We start from the raw sequence: 14,422 nt of genomic DNA, 5'->3' as shown, positions 1-14,422 counted from the left end.
ACTCAAACAAAATCCGAACCAATTTCGACAAAGGTCTGAACGTTATTCAATCAATGTTAAAAGCACAACTATAATTTATTCAACAATAAACCGCTTAATTATACATTGATTTTTATTATCTAACAAATACCATTCTTAAACTTCTTGGTCAAATTTCTAGCAATGGACTCTAAAAAGAAGAAACAATGGAAAAGAATTAAGAATATGTTCATTATGATTCAAACCATGTCTTGTGTGGTTCAGACTAGATAAATCGTTTATGAATCAGACTTAGGAAGATTATGATTCGGATTCTTGGAAACGTGAAGGATGTTTAAGATGATTCAGACTATAAAGTTATTTATGATTAAGAATGTAGTCTAGTAAAACGAGTTATTTTATACCAATTCAGAGTATCAATCAGTACAGTCCAGTACAGATATTGCCTGGCATATAACAATGTTACTGGTGTGTATTGTATATAAAAACAAAAACGGGAAGAATTGTGCCTGAGATTCATATGATGAAGAAATAATCTTTCAATCAGTGTTTAATTGAAGTCTGGAGCTGTCATTTCAGTTAACTGCTAGTAGTCTGTTGTTATTTATGTATTATTGTCATTTTGTTTATTTTCTTTAGTTACATCTTCTAACATCAGACTCGGACTTCTCTTGAACTGAATCTTAATGTGTGTATTGTTGTGCTTTTCTACATTGGCTAGAGGTATAGGGAAGGGTTTGAGATCTCATAAACATGTTTAACCCCGCTGCATTTTGGCGCCTGTCCCAAGTCAGGAGCCTCTGGCCTTTGTTAGTCTTGTATTATTTTTAATTTTAGTTTCTTGTGTACAATTTGGAGTTTAGTATGGCGTTCATTATCATTGAACTGGTATATATATTTGTTTATGGGCCAGCTGAAGGACGCCTCCCGCTGCTGGAATTTCTCGCTGCATTGAAGACCTGTTGGTGACCTTCTACTGTTGTCTGTTCTATAGTCCGGTTGTTGTCTCTTTGACACATTCCCCATTTCCATTCTCAATTTTATTTTGTTCAAACTGCCAAAGTGCAACGAAATTAAAGAAATGTAATAAAACAATTCAAGTCCTTTGTTCAGTGTGCGACAAAGTTCAGATTGATTTAAAAAAATATATATGCCAAAATATGGAAAGAAAGTGAAACAACTGAATAAATAAAATTTTGTTAAAACTTATCCTCTCTTCACCGTCAAAATAGCCCACATTAAAATTTCGAACACGATCGCCTTGCCAGTTTTGTTAACGACAAGCAACGTTTATCTTTTAACACAGTAATACACTGCCGTAGCATCTTTCAATTCCATATTTGGTCTGATTATTTCCTTAATTTTTTTACCATCTGCTGACAGCGCACACACATTATCTAATGTTTGTCCACATACGAAAAGAATGTTGAAACTATTGGAAGTTAGCATGGTTAGTCCGTAAGGCGACATTAGTTTTTCATTTTGAAATTCCCATATCTTATTACCTTGAAAATCATAACAAAAGACCATATTAGTTTTGATGTCCACAAAGTATATTTTTTTGTCAATGCAAACGGGGGCACGATATGTGATATCGTCAAAGTCAATTCGAATATCTTTTAACAATCTGCCGACAGAATCTGTAATTATAAATATTGTTAAAACTTCTATAATATAGTTACTGTCGTAGATTATGACGGATCCAAGTTTTGATTGCCATCCAAAAGAGTAAGATTTCAGAATTCTAGCCTCGGTTTCTAAATTTACAGCATACATTTGGTTACCTGACGTAGCTACAATATTATTCAAGTCGGCAATAGAAAAATGCACAGGAGTAAATGGTTATTCCATTTGTACAAACACAATTTTGGTATCAAACTTAAACAAGCATTTGTTCCTTCTATTAGAAAACAAAAGATCACCATTTGGTAAAATGCCACGATCCAATATTTCATGTGTATTTTTTTGCAGCTGGGAATTGATGTCGAAATCTTTCTTCAAATCGAATCGTATCAATTTTTTTAGAGAACATACTGGTCCCTGTGTATTGCAGTTGCCGAGTCCTTCGAACTTTCAAATCTAAATTAGCAGCTTTTCATTTGATGCTTATTGTCCCAGAAGAGGGTAAGTTATCTATTACTTACTAAATATTTGTGGGGATGACTGTGATACTATTCCAGTTGAGGGATTAATTTTCACATAAACTATGTTACATTGTTTCGTCAGTGTAAGGCGATTTTACGTATTTTGGAATCGCCAGGAATGTTTGAAAATCTGATGCACCGTCTCTTATAAGATTAACGTTTTCCTGAAATTTTCAACCCTTTCACTACACATTCCAAGTTGCACCAGAACGGTTCCGCTCTCTACTTCTTTCTTGGTAAAGATTTTTTCAATTTTTTCGTTAAACGTTTTTTCTAACTCATCTTAATGCGAATTTGTAGCTTTTCTCGATGATCTGATTTCGTCTTCACAAGCTTTTTTTTGTCTTGTTAACTCATCTAAATTTGCTGTTTGGTCATCAACTATGTTTGAAATATTTAGCAGCAAGTCTGACAGTGTTGTTTGAAGATCCAAAAACGAAGGGGACTGTTTTACATTCTTAATTGCTGTTTCCACATTGATGAAATTGAGACATCCGTTGTGCAAGTCGGCTTTCATTCATTTGATGCAACATGGCAGCTCATGTTCTCTACAGAAGCAAACACATCGTTCATTGTGATCTTCGCAGATATCTTTGATATCTTGGACACTTTCTGGAACCTTTAGAACATTTTCAATCAAAATTGTTTTATGTTTCCTTGGTGCATATGCAACATCATGATGTGTTTTACATTTTGTACAACATTCCTTGTCACATCCCGGACAACACTGAGTAGCATCTGTGAAAACGTTACTATAGTAGCAAATTTCACATAACCTACTTCCATACAAAGCCATGCCTAAAACATATGCAAAGTGGTAATAAGATAATAGTAAACACAACAATTAATAACAAGGCTCCGTGTTGAAGGACTTAAACCTAATATAGACTTTTATAAATTATTACTTGGATGGAGAGTTGTCTCATTGGCACTCATACCATATCTTCCTATATCTATAAACTCATCCATCATAAAATGATATATACAACATCAGAACAGTTACTATTTGATAATAATAACATTAACGGTACTAATTTTTCTGCACCAGATGCGCATTTCGACAAATAATGTCTCTTCAGTGATGCTCGTGGCCAAAATATGTAAAATCCAAAGCTTATATAAAAGATGTAGAGCTATCAAGTTCGTCTACCCTAATTAATTGAATGTAGCCCATAGCTATCAAAAATTGTAGTTTCCAATTACGTAGGCAAGACAGTTATCCAGTGTGACTGCGTGTTATCTCAAATGGAAGCTCTGGAGAAAAAAAACGTCTTTATTATTTTAACCTGAAACACGAATAACTTAGTGTTAAGTTTTAATGAAAAGAAACCCAGTGAAGACAAATACGAAATACATCTGCGTCAAGAGCAACATAGTCAGTACCCATCACGGCATTATTCAGAAGATTTATTACAAAAATAAGATTTGAATTTGCAAGTAGTGCTTTACCGTAAGTCCCAATCGGAATTAAAATCTTGTTGGTATTTGTTATTTAAGAAAGAAAAAAATGAAAAATATCTGCGATACGAGCGATACACACTTAGTTTTTGTTGGAACGTAATTTAATCACTAAGACCGTATATTTCAAGAAAATAAGGAACACTTTTTTGCGATAAGATCGACATATAGTGAATTATGTTAGTCTAACTTTGAATAGAATTAATTTTATAGCCAAAAATATCATAGGATACTAAGCAATACACGTAATCCGTCAATCATTTTTAATCATGAAAAATTCCAACGTCCTTAATTTTTACTGAAAAAGGAACTGCATTTTGTCAAGTCATATGATACTTCAAATAAAATAAAATAATTGTTTTATGTACTTGAGTGTCTAATTTTTACTATGAAACACGTTTTTGTGGACTTTCCTTTACATCAAACAGAAAATCATTTTTTTCATCGTAATCTTCAGAAATGAATTGCTATCGAATTGCTGTTTTCCTATACTCCCTTTTGACGATAGTTGACTCAACCTTTCAAAAGTACTTCAGTAAATTCAAATAGAACAAAAACCGTGACGAAAGGAAATGGTAAAAAAATTTGCGCCTATCCCAAGTCAGGAGCCTCTGACCTTTGTTAGTCTTGTAAGATTTTTAATTTTAGTTTATTGTGTATAATTCGGAATTTAGTATGACGTCTATTATCACTGAACTAGTATACATATTTGTTTAGGATCCAGCTGAAGGACGCCTCCGGGTGCGGGACTTTCTCGCAACATTGAAGACCCATTGGTGGCCTTCGGCTGTCGTCTGATCTATGGTCGGGGTTGTTGTCCCTTTGACACATTCCCCATTTCCATTCTCAATTTTATGAGGGTATATAGTGGTATTTGATTCAGAAAGAAAATTTCAAAATACCAAATCATTTAACAACTGTTACGACAAAGCGTAAATAATAACTAGAAATGAATGGAAAATGTCTATGATTTTGCGTATTTTTCACGTTCCTCATGTTTCTTTGTTGAATTTTATTAAGGCCACATTTGGTAAACTTCGATAACACAACACGAAAGATAATAACCAAACAAAACTTTCATTGAATAAAATATTTTTTGTAAACTAAGAAATCTTTATCCTTTCAATTTTTAACTCATTTAAGCAAGGACATTCTTAATTATGAGTTCACAAACAAACAGTTAAATAGAAACAAAAAGATAAATTGAATTAAAAACAATACTTAGAAATAATTTAACCATTTCCCTCCTTAAATAGCAAGGTTATATCAGATTTGTGTAAAATTGGTTTAAAGTGCTACTATGCGAATGAATGATTAGAGTACCACTTTTTTTTACTGGCGGTAAATATCTCTTGAACACGTCATTTATACCTATATGCATGAATCTATATTAGATCAGAGATGTTCTAGGAAAAAATCAAATGAAATCGATTGATATGCTGCAAAGACTAACACTTTTCAATTAAGTTACTCTGCAAATATAAAAGAACATTCTCCCGATGAAAACAGTGAATGCATACAGATCTAGAAGACCACAAATATACATGCAGAGAAATCGAGACGACACTTTTTGTATATAAAAGTAAAAATCTTAAACGGATGACATACTTTTTTATATATAGTATAGACCGTTGGTTTTCCCGTCTGAACGGTTTTACATTACTAATTTTTGGGGCCTTTAATAGCTTGCTGTTCGGTGTGAGCCAATGCTCTGTGTTGAAGGCCATACCTTGACCTATAATGGTTTACTTTTATAAATTGTTATTTGGATGGAGAGTTGTCTGTCTCATTGGCACTCATATTACATCTTCCTATATCTATCTATAAAATATTTATCTTTAACCTTTTAATCTGCACAGACTGTGACATGTATTTTAAATATTTATAAACACGAAAGTGTTATTTTTCTATATTGAAAGTTCATGACACGAGATCAGGCTGATGTTCTCGAAAACCTATTAAAGATGGGTACATATCCATAATGCGCCTCAAATTGATGAACTCAAAAGTCACGTGTAAACAAAGAAATCTGTGTGTGGTTATATTGGACATGTTACTATTTGTAACATGTGACTGAGCCTAACCATTTGTTTTGCTTTGGAAAGGAAAGGACCATACATATGTAAAGACTATGGAGCTATAAAATATATTAAAGGAATTAATTGTGTGAAAAAATGAGCCGCCTCAATGATTGTCATGGTATGCTAATTTACGGAAAGTTCAATCACACATGTGAAAATGTCTCAGCTTCAAAACGAGCCATCACACATGTACACGTTTACTTCATGGACTGAGCTACAGAAGAAAACGTTACTATTACCGCCTGATGGAAGCTAATGACAAGATTATAAGAAGGACATAATAAACGGACGCAACGACAAATTTCTTTAACAAATATACTGATATACTTAATAAACACACATATTTACATAGCGCGTCAGTCTCTATATTTCTAATATACAGATATACATAGCTGCTAAATAGAACAAATATATGTTAACTTGTGCATCAAGAAAGGTCTTTTTTAAGTCACATGATTGACTACATAACTTATAAACATTATATGTTGCCAATCGTGTGATTCATTATGTGAATGGTATTAAATCACTGAAACAAAAAGATATCTTTTATAAAAAGATTGCACGAGTCATTTATATGATTTTAATACTGTTGAAATGTACATAATGATTTTGTTGGTTACGGAAATATGTTTCGTGACACTGTGTATTTAACTTAAAAGTTATATAATACGTTTTCGGAAATCTTTGGGTGATGTGTTTTGAGGTCCATTTTTGTTTTAGATTATTTTGAAGTTAATTATCGATTTGTACCACACTTGAAATTTTTCCATGATATATATATATATACTATATGCATTCGCTGTTGAAATGTTGCTAATTATAAACGAAAAATACTTAATTGGACAGATGAATTTATATTTTTTCTCGTAAAATTATGTTTTCAATCGACCAAACCTGGTAACGTCAACTCTGTGTAGTACAATGTATTTGTATCCATCTAATGAGTTTTCAACTTTTTCTACTCATTTGTATAGTTCGTTCTTATGTTGTACTGTTTAACCACTGTCCTAGGTCAGGGGAGGGTTGGGATCCCGCTAATATGTTTAAACCCGCCACATTCTGTATGTGTGTGCCTGTCCCAATTCTGGAGCCTGTTGTTTGACATTGTTATTTCGGGGCCTTTTATAGCTGACTATGCGGTATGGCTTTGCCCATTGTTGAAGGCCATACGATGACCTATAGTTGTTAATTTTTGTTTCACTTTGTCTCTTCTGGAGAGTTGCCTCGTTGGAAATCATATCAGATCTTTTCTATACACTATTTTCTAATTTAGGGTGTAATTCGAGATATGACCAAAACTGCATTGTATCTGTGCTAGAGTTTTACTTTTAATGGAATAGGTACAATCAACCGGTCACAATTTGATGACATGAAGTAATGTACAAGCATTTCGTATTGATTCTGTTACATAGCTGTCAACCATTCCACGTCTTATATTTTTATATTTTTATCATTTGTGCGAGCAAATGATTTATAAAGAGGAACTCTAAGTTAAAAGACATTACTTGATTCTTATCATTCTTATTGACTGTCTCTCTGTTATCTTTCCTCTCTCTCTTATTATCTTTCTCATAAGCACACGTATGTAATCCAATCTACCGCTTGTGAATATTAAAAGGAACAAGTCGGAAAGTACAGTTATTTCCCACAAGAAAGTAAATTGTTGAAAAAAACAAATGTCCTAAAAAGATTAAAAACAAATCCTTCGATCTGCATTTAATTTATGAATGGGAAATACTAGTGTTAAGGATGCAGATTCGCGAAAGTGTCCGTACTTTTCAATTGCGTATTAAGTCATCTATGCTCGTGGATATCATGATATCAATCGGAATCCTGCATTTTGTATCAAATATATACCGCATAGTCAGATACACAATGCTCCAAAACATCAAAATTAAAGCAATTCAAACGAGAAAACTAACGTCCTTATTTATGTACAAAATAAAGAACGAAATACAAATATGCTACACAGCAATAAACGAAAACCTCTGCATAACATGGCTCTTGACTTACAGGTGACTTGTTGTATACTATAAGAAACAGGCTGACGAGAAGAAGTCATACATGGATCATTAAGAATTGCTTATTGTCAGTAAAAAAACACGCCTAATAAATATGCAAAATCGATCATCCAGATTATTTCAGTTAGGAAGTACTTTTTGTTGGAATGGTTGATACACACTCCGGATATGAACGTATCATAAATCATATATGTTTACGATATTCAAATGGTTTAGACACCCTCTAGCATATGAACGTATTACAAGTTTTCTATATGTTTACGCTATTCAAAGTAGCAGTGGTCATTCAACTTTTAAAGCTTTTTGTAAGCTAAATGACCGGTATCACATGTGTGATATTTAAAATGGTATGGTCGAATATTTTCTGAGAAATTGAACTGAGAAACATTAATGGAATAAATACGATAAGCATAACAAGTAAACAGGAAACAGCATCTCTGAAGTATAATGATACTTTTAGATTCATTTTATGCATTGATTGATATCATTTAGTGAGAATCGAGATATGTAACCATATCGCTATCGAATCTGATCTAAAATTTATTTAACATATATGATCTGTTCGGTAAAATTAACAATTATTATGATCATGACATGTCATAATATATATATATATATATATATATATATATATATATTAAATGACTGAATAAATAGTCAACGATCAATCTTACAGGGCGATAGATCATGTAATATGATTCTGTACACTTCAAAATATAATATATAACAAGTCAAAAAGGGTACAACATCACCATTAAATAACTATAAAATAAACAAATATTAGATATTTCGGATAACAGATATCCTTCTTCAATAATAGCACGATGTCAAATGAATCATGTCAATATATTCAAACTGAGAAACCTTTTCTAAATCTTTACATTTATACAATTTAAGCGAACACCAGAGACGCTGATACAATTTTAAAATTTCCAAACACGGCGCAAAGATTTCAAAGATATAGGCGTAAAAAATAATTTTCACATGTGCAGATATATATATTCATTAAATAAAATAATAAAATAAGTAAAAAGTTAACAGTTCCATTCTATCAATTTCTTCCTTCCATTGGGACTCTTCAGGATAACTGATGTAGTGTCGCTATGGGCGACGTCGTTAAGGAGGTTTATGACGTTCCGCCATTGTTCGTTATTAACAGTTTTCTGGATTTAATTACGATCGGAACGTTGTTATGAAATAACGTTCCATCTCTTTTCTATATGCTTCATCTCGTCTACATTTAAAATGTATATGTATTTACATCTCCATTCTTCGAGACGATCAGCAAAGCGTTCCTTTTCGTAGGAAAGTTGTCTCATTGGAAACCATATTGCGTCTTCTTATTTTTATTTTCTCAAATGAGTTGTCATTAAGAAGAACATGAAGTTAATGAATACTGCTAGCGTATTATTATTCTGCCCTGGATGTGTGTTACCGCGTATGAATAAAGAAAGGAGTCGACAAGATGAGGAGCACAGTAAGGTTGTCATTAATAAGGTCACTGATATTTGTTTTGAATTATTAAATATTGTTACTTTGTTAACATTCTTTTAATAACCCGAAGAAGAAGTAATTCTTACAATCAGTTTTCAAATAAATTTGGGATTAGGAATTCTACTGATAGTGTAAAGGACTGGCTGTTCAAAAGCACGTCTATCAAATAAAACAAATATAGTGCAATTACACAAATAGTTTAAGGCATCCTGATTATTTTAGTAACGTAGTACGTTTTGCTTAAGTGGTTGAGACATACCCGAAACAAATGCATGTTAGAAATTTTCCATATATTAAGTTTATGGTTACAAAAATAACAAAAATCATTCAACTTTTAAAACATTTTGCAATCTTAAATAACAGGTATCATATTTGTGATGGTTTTGAAGGTTTGATCAAATATCCCATGAGAAATTTAACTGCAAAACGTTGATTAAATAGTTATATATTTATAAAAAAAAATGTGCATAGGAATACCAATAAAAATAGCGATATATAAATTATAAGGTAGTGTCTGTAAACAATTTAAAGTTAATACGGACCATATGATCAGTGGCATGTCAATTCTGGTTTTTCAGGTAATTGATGCCTTTTTTTTTAAAACAAGCTTGATAAGTAATTAAAACATTATTTGGACATGTTTTCCACCATTAATCTTTGCATGCAGTTTGGTGAGAACAGGAAAGTTAAATGATATCGCTTTATAATCTGATCTAATATTTATAAATATGATGTCCCCGCTAAAACAAGCATTGCATAATAATTATGAAATGTCATTATATGTGAATACATCTCCATTCTTCCTGACAACGAGCAAAGTCTTCTTTTTCGTGCAATAATGAACTGCCATGGGATTTTGTAGGCCCGTTTTCGGTCCAACTATCTCCTTTAATGTTTTACCGTCTGTGGAAACCGCACATACATTATCTGATTTAAATCCAGAGACAAAAAGAATGTTGGAACTGTTCGATGACAGGCCGTAAGGAAATTTCATTTTTTCATTCTGCAATTCCCATACCTTCTTGCCATTAAAATCATAGCAAAAAAGCGTATCTTTCTTGTAGTCCACGAAATATAGTTTTTCGTCAAGGCAAACGGTGGCACAACGGCACGAATTTGTATAATCAATAGGAATGTGTTTAACCACCCTTCCATGTATATCCACTACTATGTATCCTTTATCTTTGTCCTCCAAAATATAGTTATTATTTTGGAATACAATAGATCTAGGTTGAAAATCGTCTTCTTGAAGAAATGTTTTCATTACTTTAAAGCTTTTCAAATCTAATACATGAAATTTGGTGTCGGTCGTCACAGCTATTTTATTCTTATCAACAATTGCAAACCGTATAGGAGAAAATGATAAACCAATCCTATTAACTGTACCATAACTATACTTGTACAAGCAATTGTTGCCCCAATCAGAAAACAGAAATTCATCATTTGGTAAAATGCTACAATCTACGATTTCATGTTGTCTCCCTCCATCTGGAATATGAAATTGATTATTCTCCTCAAATTGCATCGTATTGATTGCCCTACTAACACTTCTCAAACCTGTAAGTTGTGCTTGTCGAGTCTTTTGCAAATTTAGTGGTGTATTGGACACTTTTCTTTTCGCGCTTATTTTTCCAAAAGAGGTAAGATAATCTTTTATTGACTGTAGAGTGGTTAGGGTTAGTGCAATATTAGTCCAGTTGAATGAGTCATTCTCGCATAACCCCTGCAGCTCAGTTTCGTAAGAATGAGCGCTTTGTGTGTATTCGGGAATCGACATAAAAATTTGAAAGTTTGATGCACTACTTCTTAGAAGATTTACATGCTCTTGCATTTCTTTAACCCTGGCTTTACGTAATTCAAGATCTGCCAGCGAATTTTGTATCTCAAGTTCTTTCGATTTATAAGTTACTTGCAGTTTGTTGGTTAAACTAATTTCTAGTTCATCCAAATAAGAATTAAGAGATGCTCTGTAGATTCTGATTTTTTCTGCGCAAGTTACTTTTTGTTTTGCTAACTCTTGAAGATTGGCTGTTCGATCTTCAATTATACTAGATATATTTGATTGTAAATCAGAGAGTGTTGATTCAAGATCCAAAAATGCAGGGGAATGTTTTACATCGTGAATCACTGTTTCGACGGGACCTAAATTGCGACATCCAGTGTGACGATCGTTCAGGCATGCAATGCAACAGGGTAAATCATGGTCTCTACAAAAATAGACAAACCGTTCGTCGTGCTCTGTGCAGTTTATTTTTATATCTTGGACACATTTTGGAATCTTTAAAGCATTTTCAATAGAAATCATTTCATGTTTCTTTGTTGCTTTTGCAACATCATGATGGGATTTGCATTTCTCGCAATAGTTCTCGTCACATTCTGGACACCAGAAAATAGCGTTATTGGTAACGTGTCGATTATTACAAATGTCACAAAATCTTTGTCCGCTTGTAGATGCTGTAGCCATATTTAAAACACCTGAAAAATAAGTACAGAATTATTAACCAATAAATTGTTTAATTTGTCCTTTTCCTTCTCTTATGTATGAATACTATACAAAAACAATATCTTTTCCTTGTTCAATTTATAAGTGGTGAAGTGCTTACATCAGCAAGAGCGTTCGAAAAATAATTGTTATCTATCGCACAAAAATCACATCTGCAAATCAAAATATATATTAAGAGTATACTTTTTTTTCTATTTTTAATGCTTTGCGCATGGAATAACAAATAATCGTAAAATACACGTAACAATAGAATGTAACAATTACAGCTGATTCGAAATATCAGAAACAACCAGTGTGCTTCGCAACTATTAATAGCTTTGATAAATGGCACGTCAGAACTTCAGATACATATGACTTTAACCGTTACTAAATAGAGCATTACATGCAAAATAAACAGATGCATCTAGATATCTTACAACCTTTTTGAATGCACAAATACATTTGTGTTGCACGAAGATTTAAAACAAGCTGTAATTTGATGGAAACATTGGCTTTAACATGTTTGAACAATCTTTCGTAAACACCGATAAATAAATTAGACCCACATGTCGAGTCTTTTGTTTAAATAGAAATCACGCGCATCGACAAACTGAATGAAATGATTGAAATATGCCTTGAATTTTAAATTCAAATATACATGTGAAAATTTTCATCTAATCAGACAGATATGTAGCAGGTAAATAAAAAAAACAAACTACAGATAGTTATGAACAATGAAGACATTAATAATAGAAAAATAAGACAATTATCCAACAAAGTTCAAATGAAATGGATGTAAGCACATCGCTATTTATCGTTATAACGATGCCACTCCATCCTGAACACAAACGAGTATTTTTTTTAAATGAAATAAATCTTTTACAATTTTGTCAATGGTGGGAAAAGGAGTGTATTTCATACAATATTTTTGAAGTATGTAAAATGATTTAACAATATGTTTATAAAGTTAAATAAATAAATCCCAAGACTGTTTTATGATCACGATTATAACGAGTTTCTTTCTGTACAGTTGCAAGAAGAGAAGACTTTGATACCATAAAGATAACAAATATATTTAGAAAATAAATGGACAGACTGTATCCTCTAACAATTTATACTTTAAAGTAGCACAATACAAAGATTTTAAGCGTCCAATTCCCCAGTTTTAAAATGCTGTAACTTTCTTTATAATGCTAGAAAATTAATAAAAGTAGTATTTTTGGACAGCTAACAGATTACTATTTCAAGTTAATGCAATGTTAGTATTATACAACAATTATGTAATCCTGTGTCAACAAAATTTAACAAGAAATTTCCACTTTCAATTGAAATTAACCTTTCATGGATACCGCGAGAGGATTGATTTTATTACTATATGTTCTTGCGAAAGCCATTTTCTATGAAAGGGTGTCTCAGATTTCCGGTAGTATTTGTATAGATCAAATTTTACACCTAATCAAACATTATCTATTGTTATGTGGTAAGGATGTTTACACTATTTACAGATTTATGAGATAATAGAATACGATAGAGATAATTTGAGATACCCGTTTGTCGCTCCTGCTGTGTTGATTAAGATTTCGTTTATTTTTCCTGTATAGTTATAGAAGTGAGTGAGCTAAATTCATTCAAGTGAACTGACCAAGATTTTGCCATTCATTGAATAATAACTGATTACATAATGATTGCATAACAAAAATCAGTAAAACACATTCCTGTCCTACTTGTATAGGTAGAAAATACATATTGCTATAATGTGTAACCTGTTGTATTAGAACCAAATGATGTTTTTTTTCTTTATTCATAGATTATTTGTAGTATTTAATTCTTGAGGAGGGGCAATAGGGGGTCCGTTTACATGTTAACAACATCTCGATTTTGGCAAAAACAGTTAACAAAAATGCAAAATTACTGATAACAGTTAACAAAGTAAGTTAAAAACAGTTAACAGCTTTAATTTATCAGAAATAACAGTTAACAGCTTTAATTCATCACAAATAAAGTTAACAACACCTTGAAAAGGTTCAAAACAGGTTACATAAAAAGGTATTGCCCCTCCCCCATTCTTGTATATATTTATAAAATGAGATATTGGGTATACTATACAAATGGTCCACACAGGGCATAGAATAAACATCAGTAATTTGAATAAAAAAAAAAGAGGCTATACGGTTTACATTCATGAGACACAGACCAAATTACAGAGTTCTACAATACTAATAAACCGAAAAGAAACAATGATAACGGTATCTCTGAACGAAAGTTCAAAGTACGTAATCTCTGATATCCACCTTATATATGTGATATGCCTAGTTTTTCAGTTACATAATAAACTGTGGATCTTCTTACTAATATTATGTCTTTGTGCATTTAATTACCTGCATGTCAGCCTCTACATTGATCCTAGAGACACACAAACTGTCAGACTTGAACACATAGTTTCCAAGGAACATAAAAAAGGAAGTTATATCGTTAAATCACATGATTGATTACGTAAACACTATACGTTGTCATACATTACATGAATGGTTGTTTGAGTTATAAATAGAATTTGCATCTTCTAAATTTAGCAGATAATTATAAATAAAGCGTTGTAGGATTTCAATCATTTACCTAAAATAGGTCACAGCCATCAGTAGTTCATTTTTATCTTAACATTTCCACTTAATAATTTATATTTGTTACTTTACTTAAGGTTTCAACTACCTGAACCAAAGAGGAAGTGACACAATTGTAAATTCCTGAATATGTTCGTAAAAAAAA

The 14,422-nt window shown here is 32.1% G+C and overlaps 1 protein-coding gene across 1 annotated transcript; it reads right to left on the bottom strand.

Moving 5' to 3' along the window:
• Positions 1-9,606: 9,606 nt before the first annotated feature.
• On the bottom strand, positions 9,607-14,140 carry LOC139527568 (uncharacterized). Its single transcript, XM_071323077.1, has 2 exons — positions 14,038-14,140; positions 9,607-11,652 (listed from the first exon to the last, which is right to left on the bottom strand). Exon 2 carries the CDS (start codon positions 11,639-11,641, stop codon positions 9,941-9,943), a length of 1,701 nt encoding a protein of 566 aa, XP_071179178.1. The 5' UTR covers positions 11,642-11,652; positions 14,038-14,140; the 3' UTR covers positions 9,607-9,940.
• Positions 14,141-14,422: the final 282 nt, after the last annotated feature.

This window comes from Mytilus edulis, chromosome 6, assembly GCF_963676685.1.
Source record: "Mytilus edulis chromosome 6, xbMytEdul2.2, whole genome shotgun sequence".
In the NCBI taxonomy this organism is placed as follows: Eukaryota; Metazoa; Mollusca; class Bivalvia; order Mytilida; family Mytilidae; genus Mytilus; species Mytilus edulis.
This window is presented reverse-complemented; position numbering and strand designations above follow the sequence as displayed.